This window comes from Abramis brama (genome assembly GCF_963993115.1).
Source record: "Abramis brama genome assembly, chromosome: 1".
Lineage (NCBI taxonomy): Eukaryota > Metazoa > Chordata > Actinopteri > Cypriniformes > Leuciscidae > Abramis > Abramis brama.
In genome coordinates this window covers 24936581-24953996 of record NC_139963.1, presented here as the reverse complement: position 1 = coordinate 24953996, position 17416 = coordinate 24936581, and the positions used below count along the sequence as shown (strand labels likewise).

Sequence of the window (17416 nt, the reverse complement as noted above, 5' to 3'; positions counted from 1 at the left end):
ATCACGTAGACAGCCACACGTAAAGCATGCTTCGTAAAAGAATCGCTCATTCTTTCGTGAAGAAAAATGTAATTAAATCCAAATCTATCTATCTGTCTATCTATCTGTCTATCATAATTACAAAAACACAACTCAGACATATTGTTTCAGTATAATTATATTATATCATATCATCATCATCATCATCATCATCATCATTTAATTCAATGTAGTACCTGAAACTCTAATTACACAGAGTGGGCAACAGTGTCCACCTTAACACACGGTCCCAGCACAGACAGACAGAGAGAGAAGAGAAAAGAGAGAGAAGGCACAATAAGAGGTTTAAATAAAGGGTAAAAGGGAGGAGCACGGGGGTAAGTGGGTAGAGAACTAATCATACTGAATGATCTGTAGGACCAAGAAGAGAACAACTGCAATAGCAGAGACAGGATAAGAGAAATAAAACCAAAACAGAAGACAGATGCAGGCACTGAACTGGATGGCAGACACTGCAAAAAGACTGATCGAGGCACAAAATCAAGAATGACTGGCACAAAACAAGAGGGAATGACAATTAACAACACGAAAAGGCACAAGAAGAAAGGGGCTCTTTTATCTTTTTTTTTCTTTTCAAAATGTTTGCCTGAAATCCGTGGAAAGTTTGAAGGAGACAGCAGTGGGACAGAGTGAGATTAGAAGAGATATAAAAAGGCAAAAAAGAAACAGAAAACAGATTTTGGAGAACAAATATTATGTGTTCATATAGTAAACAACAAAAATAAAGGCATTTTGAAAAAATAATATTAATACTATTATTTGGACAATTATTAAATTCATTATCATCATCGTCATTTTCGTACTCAATAACAATTTTTCTTTAAATGAAAGACATTGTCTCTCCCTCCTCTGGACTCTAGCTTTGAAATAAACGCACCATAAAAAAAGATTGTAAAGCTAAAAGGAAGGGTAAGATGTAAAAACAGAGAGAGAGAGAGAGAGAGAGTGAGTGGGGGAGAGCAGAGGAGCTGGGTGAAAGATCAGGACTCTGAGGTAATAATGGAGTCTATGGAGATGTTTAATATTGTAATTAACCTTAAGAAGTAATACTAATGGACTTCAGAGGACTGGGCTTGATTTTTTTGTTTGTTGCAAAACTGGACATTGTTAAGCCCAAGGCAATGCCTTCTACTGAACTACCAAAATCAGTACAATTGAAATGAACAGAAAGGAAGAAAAGTACTTTGCGACATTCATAGTTTGTCAGTGGCAGAACAAGAAGAAAACAAAACAACTAAAATGTTCCAGTAATAATAATAATAATAACAACAACAAGAGTGCTGGTGGGTAACAATCTCTGAACAAGTAAAAATATCCGCTCACCTGAGGGGAAAAACAAACTCTTTTTGTATAAGTGCGAAGGGTCAAAGAATACTAGACATCTGAATGAATGTAATGACTAGAAGGACTCTTCAAGAAATAAGTTGCTAAAAACACGACGCCAGCTCAGTGGTGGCGCTGACACTGTCGTACCTTCCTATGCAGCAGCACCAGAGGAGGAACTTTCACACTGACAAACACTGGAGAACAAATTAGTAAAAGCTGACCTCCAATTTAGTGTAGTACCGTTACTTAGTGTTTTAAAGATGTACCGTCAGTATCATATATGCTTATGTGTATGGGTGTGTCTCTCTCTCTCTCTTTCTCTCCATCACTCTCTCGCAACGTGAAAGCTCATGTTTAATAGTGTTAATAACTCGGTCGTGTGATTGTGACCCCCCTCGGTCAGTTCTTCCGCTGGAGAATACTGAAAATACTGATTGTGAAGGGCTCTCCTCTTCCTCCTCTATCCCACCTCGTGGTTTTCCCCTTTTAGAAGAAGGAGTACTGGTTGTCGATGGCTCTCGCCCTCCCTCCTTCCCTCTCCTCGCCCTCCACCCCTTCCAGCTGGAGGAGCGGCGGTTCCCGCTCGCGTTCTTCGCACTCTTCTGCCCCGCTGCTCGCTCCGCCTCCTCCTCCGGCCTCTGTTTCGCTCCCTCGTTCCTGCGGCGGGGTCGGGGGCGGAGGGCGTCCGGGAGGCAGAGGGGGAGGAGGCGGCTGAGGAGGACTACGGGGTCTGCTGGTCAAGTCTGAGAACAGCGACAGAGAGAAGAACCAGTACAGGAGGAGAGAGGAATGAGAATTAAATGTGACAAAAAATTGAGAGTAATGAAAATAAGATGCAAGATACACAAAGTTTGACGAGAAACTCTCAGCTATGACGCATGCTAGTGATGGAATTGGTCAACACATTGCTCAGACTGTTTACACCCGGCCTCCACTAAACAGCAGTACAGAGTCATCGATTGAGAAATCGCTGCTCATTCGTTACATTGAATCGTGTTTATATGGAGACAGAGCTCACTGTCTATAAATGTGTGACATTCAATAAAGATTACGATTAACGGCAGCTATAGTGAGCAAATGTTCAATGAAAGTGTTACCCTGCGACACACATTTCAGGATGGATGTGTGCAACTGAAACCCAGCTGTGAATGAGGAAGTTAAGCAGACAGATGTGCACTGAAGTGAACAGATGACCTGTCGCTACTCTTTTTCTGTCTTATTCTAACAAGCTTCCTCATCCTGTATTCCTCAAAATGTTTCCCACATTGTACTCTTTCATCTGCTGTCCCAGTCCCCATCAAATCAAAATGGACACTATCTACATTCTAAATACAGTTTCCCGGTCTTATTATGCAAATGTAAAAACGGAATGTTTTCTATATTTGCATAATTTGGGAATACGGAGTAGCTCTATACCTCAGGAATGATTTGCCTGAAAACACACTTTGATGATCCAGTCCAGTCACGCTCTACCTTTTCCTCATTTGAATTTACCATTTCACTGGAAATATGTATACTACCATTAAAACGTTTGGGGTCAGTAAGATTTTAAGAAGAAACTAATACTTTTATTCAGCAAAGATGCATTCAATTGATCAAAAGTGACAGTTAAGACATTTGTCATGTCACTGAACACTGGAGTAATGATACTGAAAATTCAGCTTTGCCATCACAGGAATAAACGACATTTTAAAATCAAATCAAATAGAAAACAGCCATTTTAAATTGTAATAATTTTCACTGTATTTTTGGTCAAATAAATGCAGCCTTGGTGAGCATAGGAGACTTCTTTCAAAAACACACTTACCAACCCCAAACTTCTGAACAGTAGTGCAATTAACCGAAAGTTAAATGGGTTGTAAGTTTTACATGATAATTTTCTTCCTTTTTCTGACACTTTAATGTTTTAATAGTGCTGACAAATTTACGATTAATCACATCACATAAAAGTTTGTGTTTTCATAATATGCGTGCGTGTATATATTATTACATTTATGTTGTGTGTGTGTGTCTGTGTATATGTACATATACACACACACATATATATATATATGTATAAATATATGTGAGTGTGTGTGTGTATATATGTATATATATATATATATATATATATATATATATATATATATATATATATATATATATACACACACACACACAGACAGACATGTATATGATATATATAAATTTAATAATATATACACACGTCACACACATATTATGTAAACACAACTTTTATGTTAGATGCGATCAATCGATTTGATTGTAAATGATTTGATATGATTTGTAAATGACCTTTGTTATAACTGGCTAACGCTCATGTACCGGCATGACTTTATTTCCTTCTTTCAGACCTTCTCTGTCTATCTCTCTCTGTTGAATCTGGTCTCACTTACACACAGTCAGAGATGGGGGTTGATGGAGAGTCGGGGTGGCGCGTGGTGATGACATCACAGACTGTGGGGCGGCTGCCTGCCCTTTCCCGGCCTGCGAAGATGACCCAACGACAAACAACAACAGAAACAGCCAATCAGAGCTCTGATATGCACTATGGGAAAGGCCAGAGGCTGAAGCAGGGCGAGAGGAGGGAGAGGAGCAGGAGTACAGTATGAAATAGTGTGTGAATGAAAATCAAAATGAAGGAAGGCGGTGGTGATGGAAGGAAATATATGTATGTCAGAAAGAAGAATGGAGGATAGTAAAAGAACAGTAGAAAAGATGCAGAGATTGAAATGTATAGATGGAGCGTCTAGATGGTATAAACTGATGAAGAGGAGATCCAGAATAGATCATGATGAGGAAATAGTAGATAAGGTGAGCTGATGAATGTTTTGAACATTGGGGGGGGGTCGTCATATGTCAGGTCAAGCACACAGAAATCACATTAAGAGACTATAATCATCAAAAATCAAAAGCAAAGCCATGCGCAGAAGACTCTGGCAGCAGCGATGGATCTGTGTGCGCGCGAGTAGTCGTAGCAGATGCTTGCACAAAGTGTCCTTTTAAAAGCATGCTGTGACAGGAAGTGAACTCACACACAGGGTGATCCCACATTTAGTCATTTCTCTGTGACAGGTGCGAACAACTCATGCAGTGGCCATGTTGTTTATGAATATACACACATACACATACGATCACTCTCGATTCATCCCACTCACATGACACACACAAGCTCATTGCCAAAGACCATGTGCGTCGCTAAAATCTACCCGGGATTCAAGAATCAAACTGACAGAAGCTAAACGCCTTCTAAGGAATCTTTCTTGTTATTTTTTTCCTTTAGTGGGCCCACCAGGATCTCCCCCAAAACAGCTGTTTAACTTAACATTTTTGACCTTTATTGGGGCGGTCAATTGATTAAAATATTGGGATTAACCACATAATTCTGTCAATGTTAATAGTCAGATGCAGTCACATTTTTCTCACTCACAAAAAAGTGTATTTCTCAAATGGTATTAAAATGCACAGGAAATGCAAACATATGATAAAATGTGATATAATTCATTAATAAAACAACTTACTTCATGGATGTAATGTCACATCTGTGAAGGTGCAGACTGGCGTATGCATTAACATTTGATGTGAATGTGATTCACTCGTGGGTGATATTTCTCTTATTGAGCATCAATGATAATTGAATTTCACCATACTACAAATGAAAATGATGTTACATTTGCAAAATAGGTCATCTGGATTTCATTTATAAATAAATGAACTATAAAGAGGGTCCTTGTCTCGGTTATCCTCCTTATTTTTTCACGTAAAAGCGGCCACAGTCATTTCTAAATTGAATGTGTCTGGCTTCTGGTCTCATCCGTTTCCAGTTATTTTTAGCTGTACAAAACAGCTTGTTATTCTGCTTGATATTGCAAACTGGTATTTCTTACCATATTGTTTTGATGTATTGTCATAATTCGAAACACACTGGTTTGTAACGCAAATAGTTTTACTGTTTACTTCTAGTTATTTACCATTAGCAGCTAATGAATCAAGTCTCACACATTCACAGAAAATAGTTTACTACTGCAGTGCACAATAAGGTGGATAATGACTTGGGAGTTCAAATCTGTTTAAAAAATAACTCAGAACACAATTAATAAATCAAGTCAAATTATATAAATGCTAAAAACTATAGTTAAAAAAAATTAACATTGTTAAACATTTACTCACAACAGCTAAATTCGAAAACCCCATGTACAATCCAGTGTATAAAATATCATTAAGTACTGATGTAGTACAATGTTTTTTTAGTCTATATTTCTTTGAAAGGAGACAAGTTTACCAGTATTGTGGATTCTAATTCACTTTAACATCAGGATGAGAACCTTTCCAATATGGTTTTATTCCACAAATATTCTGCTTTCAAAATATGAAGTAAAATGAAAATTAGGTTGGCCCCCATGCTGCTGCTGTAATGTCTATGATATTTTTAATCCAATCAGCTGTTCCGAGGGAGATGCAAGTGGCACCTGTGATCACTCACCTGCCTGTCATCTAAAAATGCAGAATTTTCCTGTTATCTACGCTCTGTTGTAAACCTTCACACCTTAAAGCAGAGCCCAACCTTCCATACCTGGTTGCCGGACATTCGTGGCCCCCACAAAGCTGATGAGGGTGACATCAGAGGCGCCCCCAGATTCAAGGGGAATGGGGTGCACACGGAAATGCTCCAGCATGTCAAAAATTGACTGGAACCAGAGATGCTGCACACGGCACTGTCCATCCTCATTCAGGGAGAGACGCAAGTGCTGGGAGGAAAATGCCAGAGCAGAAGGAAGAGGTATTTATTTCTATTCATCAAAAATCCTGAATTTTTTTTTTTTTAAAGAAATGTATACTTTTATTAAGCAGGGAAGCATTAAACTGATCACAAGTGAAGTAAAGACATATTGATCCCTTTATGGGATCCATACATAAGATAAATCTTACCAACCTCAAACCTTTTGAACGTTAAATAAGCATAACCACACGTATTTACCTTTGCTTTGCCCTGGAAGTTGAAGGTGAGGACATACTCTCCACGCCGTGTCTCACTCTGCCGCACAAGGAACACTCCATGGCTGGCCATGCCACCCGCCAGCACCAGCTGGGCCGCCTTAAGACGGGAGAGTGTGCCGTGGAACCACTGACACTCACTCAGAGGATGTTCCACAGTCTCTGACACAGAACCTTCAGAGAACAGGAATGACCCTGAGAAAAAACAGGGAAAAACTCAATACCTCTTATCTTGATCTATCAAGGGTAAGAGTTAATGTCAGTAACTGAGATTCCATCCATGTATTTTTACCTGAATTTTGGGTTACTGCATTGTAAAACCATGATAAAAAAAAATTAAAAAAATAAAATAACATTTCCAAAACGACTATAAAAACATATTAGATGTGCATCAAAAAAGTCCTGTTACTAAATAATAATATACTGGAACAATATCATCGTACAGCATCTCTATTTACTTAAAATCGCAATGAAATGATATTTTCTTCCGTATTGTAATATACATCCGAGTGAAACAGATTATCAAAAAAAAAAAAAAAAAAGGGTGGAGACTTGGTTGCACCAGTTGTTGACTGGACGGAGGCAAATCTGAATGCGAGCTTGCAGTCGACTTATAAGAAAGGGGTGGGGCTTAAATTGACTAGATGATTGGAGAAGTCCGGCATACATCACAAGAGAGAAGATCAAGTCAATACATCATCAATCCTTCCAAAACGTGTTTTTGTCTTACTCTGATTCACTATGGTATTATTAATTATTAAGTGTTTATATTTTAAATCTAGTGGGATGTACGTCACTTGTCCGTGCTCTTCTCGGACAATAGAGAAAATAGAGAAAAGTAGCTCAAGTTACTTTGACATAGAGCAGCTAAATCTCGACCTTCGGGGAATCGCCCATTTTAAAACAAAAACAAAAAACAAAACACAGAACAGAGGTGAGTCTGAGGGCAAAAAGTGAACGTGACAGAGCTCGTAATAAATTGAGAATCAACAATGGTTTAGCTTTTCGGACATGCTGAGAACTGTTGGAAAATGTATGCGGAAATGGTGCTTTTATTACTCAATAGGTAAGTAGAGTATTTTATTGAACAGATAAATTGGCAAATGTAGCTCTCTGACAGAGTTCATTGTAAAGCATCATCTATTGTGAAGGGTTCATTTCATTATGCCTGGAATTTATTTTCAAGGATGTACCATGTCTATAATTGGGTTTAGCTACATTAACGTCTTCAGCTAGTCAGCTTAAGATCCTTTCCATCTAAACTGTTATATCTCTTAAGCCTAGTAGTGATCAGGGTATCTGCACAATTTTTAAAGTCAAATTTAAGGCTTTTTAAGACCTTTTTAAGACCTGAAGAAATCAAAATTAATACCGTACATTATGGGTATGCAATATTGACAAAAATATGTCTCGATATTTTCAAAGTTTTGTTGATAATAATTAGATGATATTTTACTGATTGTGTTTTTGTACTGGTTTAGGCCTGTTGTTGACAGCAGACTCATGAAGATATTCATATTTTTTATATTCTATGCAGTGGTCAGTTCACAGTAGAGACCGAAATTAACATTTTTATTAAGGGGCAATATTTGCCACCTTAAATTGATTTCCAGGGGCATTTTCACCTATATATGGACATTGTTTCTAAACGTATTTAGAGGTATGCATAACCTTTTATGTCAAATTCTAACATTCAAATTAAATTATATTAGAATAACACAGTATCAATGTCAAATTCAATCATTAAATTAAAATCCATCCTTGCAGTGCAGAGGTGACACAGAAGCGGCGTCAAAACTGGCATTACTATATTTACACTTCATTTACAATTGCATAAATAAAGCTATTCAATATTTAAATATGAAATGATTTATAATTTAAACGTTTTAATTAAAGGATACTTTAAATATGAAACTAAAACCACCAGGTGGCGGCAAAAATAAGTTGTTGGAGTCATTTATTCAACCGATTTGTTCAAACGGCTGATTCATTCAGAAAAACAAGTGATTGTTCATTGAATCGTTAAAATGATTCGTTCAAAACGCGGATTTCAGTGAAACAAAAACAAAAAATCATCGCTGTCTGTTGGACCACGGCTTCATTATGAAATTCTCGTCGGCGATATAAAGTGAAAATTGACAATATTGTGTCCAAAAAGTAACTCACAATGTTAACGTTATTGTTAATTTAACTGTTGTATAAAATAAATAGCACATTTGCAATTGTGCACAGGAAAACGGCACTCTTGCTCATGTGATATTCTAATATGACAACATAATATGATATAAATATAAGACAAAAACTCATTTGGGGACATCTATAACTGCACTGACACATCACGCAGTGAAAGCAAGCATGAGAGAAACGCGATGTCAGCTCGCACTCGCAGTGCCTCGTACATAGTTAAAACAATGATTACAATATCATCATAGTTCATAGACAACATCGCACACTCCTAAGCACATAAAGAATGAACTTACAACTGAACTGACATTTACTCGTTTTCTTCTCTCCTCTCGCGTGCAGGAGACAGACGTAGGCTAATATGCTGCCGTAAGTGACGAGAATTGTCACGTGAACAAGCAAATCCACAAAGATAGAATTAAAAAAATAATAAGTAGGCCTACGCTAATTAGATAGTTTTAATTTCGAAAGCATTTAGATAAGTCTAAGTCAAAGTGTCATCTAAAATTTAAGACCTTTCATAAGTAAAAATAAGACATTTTTAAAAAATATATATATTTTTAAGACTTTTTATGGCCTTAAATTTAAAAAATCAAATTTAAGACCTTTTAAGACTTTTTAAGGATCCGCGGGGACCCTGGTGATTGTTTTATGAGCAGTAGGATAACCATATTAATCCGCAGTCACGCAGAGCCGAAACACAACCAAAACAATGTTCTTTTGAAAAAAACATGCAGTTTTGCTTTTTTACTGCTAGAGGGCCAACAGTTGCTTAGTGTACCTTTAAGTGAATCATAAGAAAGATTATGAAGCAAAAAAAAAAAAGGAAACCATGCATGGATGAATCTGTAATAATAAGATGAATTTAAAGTAAATAGACTTTAATAAAATAGCAACAACAGTTTTTCCAGTGGCTAAAACTTCAAACCCTGGAGTGATGATTTTGTTTTCTGAACATGTATTGGGAATTCTGTTTTATTTGCAAATTGTTTTCTCAATATTCCAGTTTTTCACAAATTAAATAAGCAACTTGGATGTAAACACTGACTTCTATGCCCTATTTAATCATAAAATGTTTGCAAAAGCATTAAAGTGTTAAAAGGATTAGGGTAATGTAGATGTCATTATGATCTATGGCAAAACATGTGTGTGTTTAGTGTAGTACGGTACCTGTGGCATCAGGAGTTTCAGCAAAAGGTGTGCCAAGACCGGCTCCGCCCCCACCAAGCAGTCGACTGTCTGATTCGTCAAGAGGGGCACGGGGTGGTAACTCAGGGGGTAGAGGCTCCAGCTGGGGAGAACCACCAACTCCACCATAGCACACTACAGTGAAAACGTCAAATACCTGATTCATCACCATCTGTAGTTACTGCAAAATATCTGTATTAAATATGACTGCTATATATAAACATTTCAGATGTTTTTAATACTTCTGTTCAATCACATAATCACCAGTTTGAGATTTGTGGGCTCATTCTAACACTGGCAAACATCATGTAAGCTCATGTCCCATTACACATACTGTCCTGAATGCAGCTGACCACATCATGGTGACATCATCTCCAAACGCTTACCTTGAGACAGGCGGTCGCTGAATTCTGGCGTTACACTGAGAGCACTGCCACACACTCCCTCAACATCCTCTTGCTCACTGATGAGAAGGGTCAACGAGTACATTTGAGATCATTGCTGAGTTTTGATTGTCACATGGTGTCATACAAGCATGCAAACTACTAAGAACTCAAACCTTTCCAAACACAAAGAGCTTTCTCTTTTTAATGATTCAAAACGCAAAGACCTACCTTAAACAAATGGCGTTTCTGATGTCACTAAGCCAAGCTCTCATCTGAACTGCATCTCTGGTCTCGATCACGTACTGCGCCTGACCTTCCAACTGAGAAAAACAAGAAGAGATCAAATGTGCAGATGTTCAATGCGTTCAGTTTTCAATGATTAGGATCTTTGAGATGGGTGCAACAACACAGGATGCAACTAAATGCAAAGTGAACTACAATCACAGTTATGAATAAAATACTTAAAATTCCCCAAAGTTCTTTATCAGATTACATTTATATAAAAAGTTACTTAGTAATTGTGACTATTTGTCACACATGAGATTCATTAAATGTAGTGATGCACCGAAATGAAAAAATTCTGGGCCGAAACCGAAACCGAAAATTTAGGATGCTCTTGGCCGAAAACCGAAACTGAAGCCGAAAATGGCTTCTTTTAAAAACGTATATATACTGCTTGAATTTAATGGATCTGAAATGAAAAATCACAATATAATAATCAAATTTTATTAACAGTTACATAACAAAACATAAAATATTTTTAACAATAAATATAAATAATAATACCAAATAATATTATTCTTCAAGTTTTATGTTCCATCAAATAAAATAGTTTTTTAAAAGTTGTGCAAAAAAAATCCACAATTTTGGAGATTTTTGCAGAACAAATGTTACATATTGCAACTTTGGTGTCCTCTCGTATTGGGCTGTCACTTTTGTGAAAAATAAATCCCGTTCGATTTTTGAAACATAGGCTAAGTGTTCATTGAATCGTTAGTAAATTGCCTATATTTGGCGTTGATCCGTTTTCAATGCCAAATATAGGCAAATCCACGGACAACTAAACAGGCATTAGGACGACCGTAAAGAGGGCGCACAAGTCAGCAATGTGGACTGCCATAACATCAATGAAAAGCATTACTGAAGGCTACATATTATGCACTATATTATGCAGAAATAGGCTATTTGTGTGTGTGTGTGTGTGTGTGTGTGTGTCAGAACCTGCAGTTGCTGTGTGACGCGCGTTCGCTGCGAGCGTATACTGTAGTGACGAGCTGGACGCGCTCCGAGAGAAGGCCGTTAAAATCGATTCCCTATTTTCGTTTTCGAAACTTGTGTTGGTTGGTCCGATCGATTGTGCAATAAGTGACAGCCCTTTGACATGCTTAATCTTTGATAGGCAGACGCGTGATAACAGCTCGACCGTGAGTGAAACCTAAGCGATTGCGCACGGATGGGAGGGGCGGGTGACATTCATTTTAGTTTTTTTTACGTTTTCGGCTGGTTTTTTTTTATTTCGGCCCGAAACCGATAATGCCATTTCGGCCGAAAATTTTCGGCGGCCGAAATTTCGGTGCACCCCTAATTAAATGTGTTTCATTCTGTAATTTATCTATAAAAAAAATCAGGAAGGGATGTTAAACAAAAGTACAGTTTTGCCTAATTAATATGATGACATTTAATTATCAACAAAGCTCTACAACTATGGCATGCATACTTATTAATGAGACATCAGATGACAGTGGCAACACTGTCTTTGATGCGTATGTAAGTAAAGTTAAGGTAAAGTTCTTGCATCATTATTGAAGATTTGACTAACTACTGTAGACAAAAAAAGATGTGTTCTGACGTACCTGTAGAAGGAAGGTGTTCTCTTTGTCTGGCACCTCTATAGCTGTAGTGCTCCTCACATCAACAATAGAGCCGCATGGGACAGTCAGTCTGGCCTTGGAGGACTGGAAGTATTCAAATATGTTAAAATATATAAATTACATATAACTTAATTAAACTAGTCAGCTGGTACTTTAAGATTATATATATTATTTATAGACCCCAAACTTATGAATGACAGCACATATATAAAATATTTGTAAATATATGCAAGTAAAAATGTACACATAATTTACATTTAGCAGAAATCCTGTCACTCACCTTAGGCGGGATGTAAAACTCCAGGAAATACTCCATCCCTCCATCCACTCCATCCTTATCTCGTTCTTTCAGAACCAGACGGCACTTGTGCCAACGCATACCCCGTCCGATTGCAGCTCCCCCGGTGGCCGTGGGATGCCCTGACGGCGTGCTGTCCGTGCCGTGGTGCAGCAGTCCAAAGGAAAAGCCTGGGAAACCATGAGTGCTGGCGAACTCGTCCGAAGACGAGCACACGGTCACACCTCCCTCCCGTACAAGCCTACCCATCTTCCTGGAGGCACTGATGCTGCTTGGTGGTAGCGCAGAGGGGGACACGATCGATGAAGGTTGAGCTGTGGAGGACAACGTCGGTGGGGGTGAGCGAGACAGTCGCAGTTTCTCTAACCGGTGACTCCATTTTTCCTTTTCCCCATCGCCGTTGCTCCTCCGCCAGTCACGGGCCTCGGAAAATGAAAGGGAGGTGGCGCTACTGGAGGATGATGGGGGCAACGAAGAGGACGACGAGTGAGGGAGGGAGAGGGGAAGGGAAAGAGACACAGGGAGAGAAGAGGGAACACCCTGCGAGCCGGAATTCCTCTTGCCATCTTGCAGGCCTGTAGTGTAGCTGTAACTGGAAGGAAGAGGGCTGACGTTACCCACGCTGCAGTTCTGAGGGGAGTCGCTGGAGGAGCTGCGCCAGTGCAAGATGCCTCGCACGCTCCCTCTGACACTACGGCCCACGCTGCGCAGAGAGAACCGCTTTTTTAGTTTATTTTTGGAGTGACCCCCAATGGGTGTCCCATTACCCTTTGACCCAGAATTTGCTGGTGTGCCAGAGGAGTTGGGGCATGTCAGAGTCTGGCTGAGATCGGCTCTTTCCGAGGTCAACTCACTCTCGCCCTCATCGTCCCTTTCTACTATGTCCGTCTCCACCTCCTCTCCAGCCACGGGCCCCGCCCAGCTGTCCTCCTCTTCCTCCAGGTCCTTGTAGCCAGATGGATTGTGTTTGACTGTAGTTCCCCTCTCCTCCCTCCGCCCATTATTCCCGCCCATAGAGGAAGAGCACGATGAAGAAGAGGATGGTGGGAGAATCTGCGTATGAGCATACAAATCCTGAAACGCTCCTGTATTCTGGAATTGTTCTGTGCCGCGGCCCTCCTGGGTCAAGACCGGTTTGGGCATAGCCCGTGTGTGAGTGGGTGGGCAGGGGGTGGCGGCCTCTGGTGGCAGCAGGGACGGAGACGCTGCATCCTCCTCCAGCGACGTAACATCTGACTGGGCGACCCAGTTCACTGTTCCTTCCCTACCGACCCCTGTCCCCTCGAGCTCGCTCTCGAAATGACGAACAAATCTGTCGGTGAAGCGCTGGCAAAAAGCAGCTGCTGAATCAGGGGAGTAATGCGGGTTCTCCAGCAGGAAGGCCCGGAAATGGCGGGCGAAGTCACCGGCGGCTACCCGGGCATGGAGCTCACAGAACTCGGTCCAACTAAGGCAGGGAGATGGAGACGGTGTGGGTGTGTCAGACAATGACGACAAGGGCTGACTGGCAGGAGCTGGAGGAGGCAAAGGTGGGGGTCTCGTTGAGAGGGGCAACAGTGAAGGAGATGGAGGAGAAGGAGATGGAGATGGGGAGGGTGGAAGGGGAGATGAATTAGCTGCAGCCCGTGGGCTGGGCGGGGTTAAAAGGGAGCCGTTCATGACTGACTAATAGGTGACCAATTTAAGACCAAACGATCATCAAAGACGTCAGGATCGTTGCGATCTATGTGCGTATGGGAAACGCGCAATCTGTTCATCAGGCTACGGTTTCACAATTGAAATGAATTTGGAAAATCTGACCAAAAAATGTGGCCTGACAGTGATTGGTAATTGTCTTCCCCCATTTTAAAAAGAAAAAGAAAAGAAAAGATATAACTCTGTAACGTCAATGTTTGGTGCTCTAAAATAGCTCACATTCTACACAAAATAATATGTGTAAATGTATGTATGGTGAGTAACAAAACATTTGGCCGGCTGAGCTGATGTTAGTTCTCAGGTGGTCTCCGGTTTTAAGGCTCTGCGAGGATCCTGCGGTAGGGATTTGTGACCTAAATGATGAATACATAGAGAGAGAAAATAGATTAATTATTTTAAGTAATTTTCAAAAAATTATAATAATATACTGCACAATAACAATGTCTTAACAAAAAAAACTATTCAAACATAGAAATTGTAACAATATTGAAGTTAAAGGGATGGTTTACCCAAAAATTAAACTTCTGTCATCATTTACTCATAGTGTACTCAAAACTGTATGAGGAAATGGCAGAATGACACCTTGTCATTCTTGTCAAAAGTGAATAGAGAACGAGGCTGTCTTTCTGCCTAACATCTCTTCCACAGAAGAAAGTCATACAGGTTTCGAAACATCAGAAAGTGAATAAATTATTAGAGATTTTGAGTTTGTGTGTGAATTATATGTACAATTATACTGTGACATTTATTCGTTTTAAGTGTCATGCATGAAACAGAGAGGCGTTGTTTTGCTTTGAGTTGTGAGACCCAATTTTCCACCTGATATTTGAAGAACGTGCTAAGCGCTAATTTCTCATTTATTTTATTATTAAACCAAATAGAACCAACAAATGGGGCTTCTTAAGCCTTTGAACTAAAACTAATCGAAACCAAGACCCTGATATGAAATTAGTTTAGACGATTTACACAAACGGAAGATGCAGAAATGATGCTCATAAGCCCCGGTGATAACTCACCATCTTCAGGCCAGTGTGTAACTCGAAGCCGGTGCAGTTAACGTTAGCTGTAAAGAAAAACACATAAAGCGTAAAGGCCTGTCAGTTGTAGTTACGATACAATTATGTGATATAGGAAACCATACAAGGTCTGACAACACGTTTCGTCTAGTTAGCTGTCTGACATAAATTGTCATAATACGCTCCCACGCTGATGTCAACACACCAAGCTAACTCGGGCTAGCCAGTTAACTTTAGCTCATAAAACGGTGGCTAGTTTGCTAACGATCTTAAGCAGTAGAAAGAAATGTCACATTAACTCACCTTTTTGCACAAAAGACGCAATTTGTTCGCTGGCGTGAGAGAAATTCGAAAAAGTTTAAGTGCAAATATTGAACTAGCCTGGTGCTAACTAGCTAACCCAGCACTGCTAATAAATTATCAAGTTTGAGCTGCTGGTCAGCTAGCTGGCTGTATTGCTAAGCAGGCAGTTTGTCTGCCAATGTTAACACTAATATTCATTCCTCTCCGTCTAGCTGTCCCCCGTTGATGCTAAACTTATTGATGAATCATAGGGTATCTATTTATTCATAAAGGCTTTACAACTGCTCTTGTTGCAGGTATATGGATATTTCTCTGCCTGCTGTCCCAATCAGTCTCTCGCGATATAGTGGGAGAGGGTGTAGGTTGGGGGGACAGGGAGTGTTGGAGAAGGGGGATTTTCAATGGGAGAAAAATCTGAGGAAGAGGGATGTGCACTTTTTGGAGGAGCCACATTGGACAGTTGTGCAAAAAAGTAAAACAAGGTTGGATGTTGCTCTGACTGATGGCTGAGTCATATGTTTTTCAGGCTGTAATACTTGAGATTATTACTTGATTATTCCAGTGAGAGAATCTGTGCTCAGGACTGGAAATGACAAATGCTATGTGAAAAATTGATAAAATAATACCATTTTAGCCAATACTATTTTCATAAAGTACCTATTGTGAGTTAAAAAATATATAAAAAAATTTAACTGCAAAAATCATCATAATATTCAAGATGATTTATAACAGCTGATATAATTTGTTGCATGAAATTCCTGTTGCACTCTTCTTGACTCTGGAACTATCTGAATCTTTCTGGATCTCTGGTCATTACGAGTGAAAGGCAAATTTACTGCTTGCAAATTGCAGAGATAAGCAGTGACTACAAGCATCTAACAACACATTTTCCAAAATTATCAAAAGTGATTTGTAAATAATAATAATAAAAATCCAAAAAAAAAAAAAAAAAGTGTATAAAAACTTACCAATGTAATTATAGCATTGAAGAATGACTTGCATATAAATTGGGCAGAATCAGTCTTATCGAGACTATAGGTTAAAGCAAAACACTATTAAATATTTCAAGAAAATGTCATAGAATGTCTAATAATTATGAGAAACTATAGTATCAAGTTTGAGCTTCTGGTCAACCCATGCATCAGTTGAGGTACAGGACTGTGCAAACAAAGTTTTATTTTATTTTACTTCAAAAGTTCCAATAGTTGTAACTGTCCTGCAACAGACATTTTGGGCCTGTTTGCTTCCACTCCCCCTTTTACGTCCTGTGTATTCAGAGTCTGTTTCTGTGTGCCCAAAAAATTTGCAGGAAAACGTCAATAGAACATTGTGTTTATTTTTGTTTACATCAAAGAGGCAAAGAATTTGCGCCCTAAAGAGCAATAAAGCACAAATAAACATTCATTATCCAATGCGACTCTACCTAAAGAACACTTTCTTCTCCTCACACACTGCAGTCTCCCAGCAGAGCAGCACAAAAAAACGTCCAATACTTTCCCACAAAATATCATATTCTTTAGTTTATAAAGATGATCTTGTATCATCGTCAAAAATCAGAAGGGCTCCTCTGTGACTGTGCTGTGCATTCATTGTTAAATATTACAATCAAAGAATGTTTCTGTGTAACAAAAGACTCAGTTATGACTGACTATTATCATGATCTAAGCCACAGCATTTTTTCTTTTATAGTTATGAGACCATCTATGACATTTTCTTGAGAGATTTAATAATATTATTGTGATTTAACTAGTCTCAGTAGACTGAGTAGACACAGTAGACTGATTTTGCCTAATTTATACCTATGTAAGTGCATCATTGTTCAATTCTACAATTACATTGTTAAGCTATAGGAGTTTTGTTGTTGTTGTTGTTATTTAATATTATTATTTACAATTCACTTTTGATCAGCCTGGAAAATGTTCAGCTGCATGGCTGCTTATTATCACTGTTCTAAAAATCTGTATGCTCTTTTTATGACCGATCCAGCAAGATTCAGATAGTTTGAGAATGGTTGAGAACAGTGCGACAGGAATTACATGAAACAAATGAGCACATCTGTTATAAATCATCTTGGGTAGATCTTTTAAAAAATATATATTTATATATATATTTGCA

The 17416-nt window shown here is 39.0% G+C and overlaps 1 protein-coding gene across 2 annotated transcripts; it reads right to left on the bottom strand.

The window, feature by feature from the left end:
* Positions 1-139: 139 nt before the first annotated feature.
* sh2b1 (SH2B adaptor protein 1) lies at positions 140-15659 on the bottom strand. Of its 2 annotated transcripts, XM_084122599.1 has the most exons (11): positions 15302-15659; positions 14999-15045; positions 12270-14335; positions 11972-12073; positions 10347-10438; positions 10119-10195; positions 9715-9867; positions 6344-6555; positions 5939-6113; positions 3762-3852; positions 140-2108 (listed from the first exon to the last, which is right to left on the bottom strand). In XM_084122599.1, exons 3-11 carry the CDS (start codon positions 13944-13946, stop codon positions 2087-2089), a joined length of 2601 nt encoding a protein of 866 aa, XP_083978725.1. In that variant the 5' UTR covers positions 13947-14335; positions 14999-15045; positions 15302-15659; the 3' UTR covers positions 140-2086. The 2 variants fall into 2 exon arrangements, with proteins under 2 accessions (XP_083978725.1, XP_083978724.1); XM_084122598.1 differs by lacking the exon at positions 3762-3852 and having other exon boundaries at positions 15302-15646.
* Positions 15660-17416: the final 1757 nt, after the last annotated feature.